General features: G+C 31.7%; 1 protein-coding gene across 1 annotated transcript in view; it reads right to left on the bottom strand.

Annotated features, from left to right (window-relative positions):
* LOC107717367 (uncharacterized) overlaps window positions 1-916 on the bottom strand; it is an 8,227-nt gene extending 7,311 nt beyond the window's left edge. The window contains exon 1 of the mRNA XM_016524083.1: window positions 699-916. Coding sequence (XP_016379569.1) covers window positions 699-738 — 40 coding nt within the window. The 5' untranslated portion in view covers window positions 739-916. The remainder of the gene's footprint in view (window positions 1-698) is intronic.
* Between the last annotated feature and the right edge of the window lie 2,140 nt (window positions 917-3,056).

Here is a 3,056-nt window from a genome sequence, read left to right as displayed (position 1 = left end):
TATGCCTAGCTTGCGCATATCAATCATTTTAATGTTAATATTAGTTGTTCTTTTTGCTTTTGTACAACAGATAAATAACAATTTATATGTTTTAGACACTTTATGTTTAGATAATTTCTATTTTGCGTGAGTCCCGCGAATCATTTTATTCTCCCGCATCCCGCACACACACGAGTCTCTTCCCGCCCGCACCCTCACTCGCCCATCAAAAGTTGTCCCACGCCGCACCCTGTTGTGTTGGGTCCCGCGGTACTCCAGCGGGAGTGCAGGTCTCTACTTCCAGGTCAAGAAGCTGTCAATCAAAAACTCAGTAGCCAATGAGAACACACTGCTGCTAGGCCCGCCCCCATGAGAGATTTGTGTCAGAATGGCGAACGAAATCTTCAGAAGCGTAAACGAAAACTTTAGAAGCGTAAATGAAAACTCTGGAAGCGCATTTGTAAGTACAGATCAGCTAATGAAAGAAGAGAAAACAGTTGCAAAACATGCAGTGTATTAAAAACTAAGTCAAAGATTTTGCCTGCATTTAAATTTTTTTTCAGTTTCAAAGACATTTTATTCAGTTTCAATTTATATTTTCATAAGTTTCTTGAAAAATTACATTCATTTTAATTGGCACAAAGGTAATCCCATACATCCGTAGTAATTGTATTAAATAATGCAGAACATAAAGAGATTTGTCTGTATGCATTATTTACCTTGATTAAACATCAAAATGATCAATAGAACAGCCAACATGACTGCATGTTTTGCATATGCAGCTCCCGCTTGTGTGAAGTTGGTTTCAGCTGCTGTGCACTAAGATAGCAAAAAAAAAAAAAGTAAATGACAAATATTTTTTTAAAAACACTCAGTTGATCCAGTATTTATTGTACAAAATTCACATGCAGACAACAGTAAACCATATTTTCCACTGAGGAGGCTCTTCTTGCAGTTAGTCAAACTAGAAATATGTAAAATGTAGAATACCTGCTTTCAATATGTTTTGTCTCTCATTTGCAGTTGCTCTTTTGGGGGGGGGGGGGTGTAAAAAGTAATATTGTCAAATGGTAATACAATTTAAAATGAACTGTTTTGTTTTAATATATTTTTTAAACAAAAGTAATGTATTCATGTGAAGCAAAGCCGATTTTTTTAGCAGCCATTACTCCAAAATGTTTTCATGAATACAAAGTTCAAAGGAACAGCATATATTTGAAACATTTTCTGTCATTTTATAATAATCTGTCACTTTTGATCAGTTTAATGCATCCTTGCTGAACAAAAGTATAAATTTCTTTCAAATATATACATTACATAGATACTGAGACTAATGTCATTAGTGAAATTATTATTAGTTGTATAGCTATATTATAGCTGTATAACAAGAATATAGGAAACAATTCTGATAATGAACAACATTAATAGTTTACTCTTCAGCCCATAAAATTGTGTCGGGCAGCTTTACATTGAGTAGTCGCATTACTAAATATAGGTTTTAGAACTTCATACAAAGTGCATTAAATACTAGAAACAAAATTATTTCATTTTAATTAATATCTAGGAGGCTGTGTTAAATCTTTTTTATTCATTCAGATAAATGCATCAATTTAAGTTAATCAACGGCAACCACAAGAGAGTTATTTTCTACTGATTTGTCATTTGCTTAAATTCTTGATATCTGTACAGACTTTACAAGTCTATAGTGACAAGCAATTGTTTTGCTTAGGCTTGTATTACAAAAATTATATTAAAAAAAATAATAATACTTAAAAAAAATGTTATAGTGCTATTCCTGCATCCCAACGACCACTTCTAAGGAAAACATTCAGAAATATTTACTCCGTTTACCTAATTTAAACATAAATGAATAAATGAGGTTGTTTGCTAAAACATCCTACCTTATCGTTGGCCAGCACTCTTCCTCTATCTGAATAGAAAAAGCTGTGCATTCTCTGTTCATTTGGTAAAAGAACATTTGACATTCAAAATCGCTTCTCTCTTCTCCCCATGTGGTTTTGCATAAGACTCCAGAAAGATTTGTGTCTTAAGATCAACAAGTTTCATATTACAGATGCGGAAATTCACCAACACCTACAGTACATAGGGCACTTTATTCACTCAAAATAATTCTGTTCCAAAACAGTCAAAGGAAAACAGCGTTACAAAAAAAACACAAAATATCAGCCAGCGAACTGATAATTGTTTGTATCTACACATCACAACCTTCAATTATATTTGAACTTTTTTTCAGAATTTTACCAAATAGAAATGTCTTAATGAATATATAACCTAAAGTTCCTTATTTCTCTAAAGTGTTCACTGTCTTTGCTGGGAAAACATTAAATTAATTTAGAGTTTTGACTTAATTTCTCCACTGCTGCTGATATGCCTAAAATCTGATCAAATAACATGTTTTTCAGCCGAACTATATATCAAAAAACAACACCCAATACAACACCTGAATGCTTTCTGAGCTGTGTCATTTAAAAACACTGGCATGCGGTGACAGCCCTTCAAGACCAAATTTGTGTATTTTCTGCACAGACATATTTGGTATTCAAAACACAATTTCCTTTCCTTTGCATGAAATAATCTAGAATTTAGTAGCAAAACATGACATAGGCCTATTTTCATTCTTTTGATATGAAAAACTTTGACTGGCACTTAGTCTGTGAATCAAATCTGCAAGAATATAAAACAAAGATGAAGTGAAATGCATTTGTTTACTTCAACATGCTTTGAATTGCTTCCTGAAGCAGCAACAACTCATCCAAATGGAAAAAAATCCAATGTTTTTTCTTAAAATATTTCAACATTGATTACATATGATCACCAATCTGGACAAATCTATATTTTTCTAACATGTATGTATGTATATATATATATATGTGTATATATATGTATATATATATATATATATGTATGTATATATATATGTGTATCTATATGTGTATATATATATATATATATATATATATATATATAATATATATATGTTATATACACTAGTCAACATTGAAGTGGATCAAAACCTTTTATCAAAGTTGTCCTAAAACCAAAATGTGTTCTTGTCT

The sequence above is a fragment of the Sinocyclocheilus rhinocerous genome, unplaced genomic scaffold (assembly GCF_001515625.1).
Source record: "Sinocyclocheilus rhinocerous isolate Xijiao unplaced genomic scaffold, SAMN03320098_v1.1 scaffold933, whole genome shotgun sequence".
Classification (NCBI taxonomy): domain Eukaryota; kingdom Metazoa; phylum Chordata; class Actinopteri; order Cypriniformes; family Cyprinidae; genus Sinocyclocheilus; species Sinocyclocheilus rhinocerous.
The sequence above is the reverse complement of the archived record's forward strand: the minus strand, read 5'-3'. Positions and strand labels throughout refer to the sequence as shown.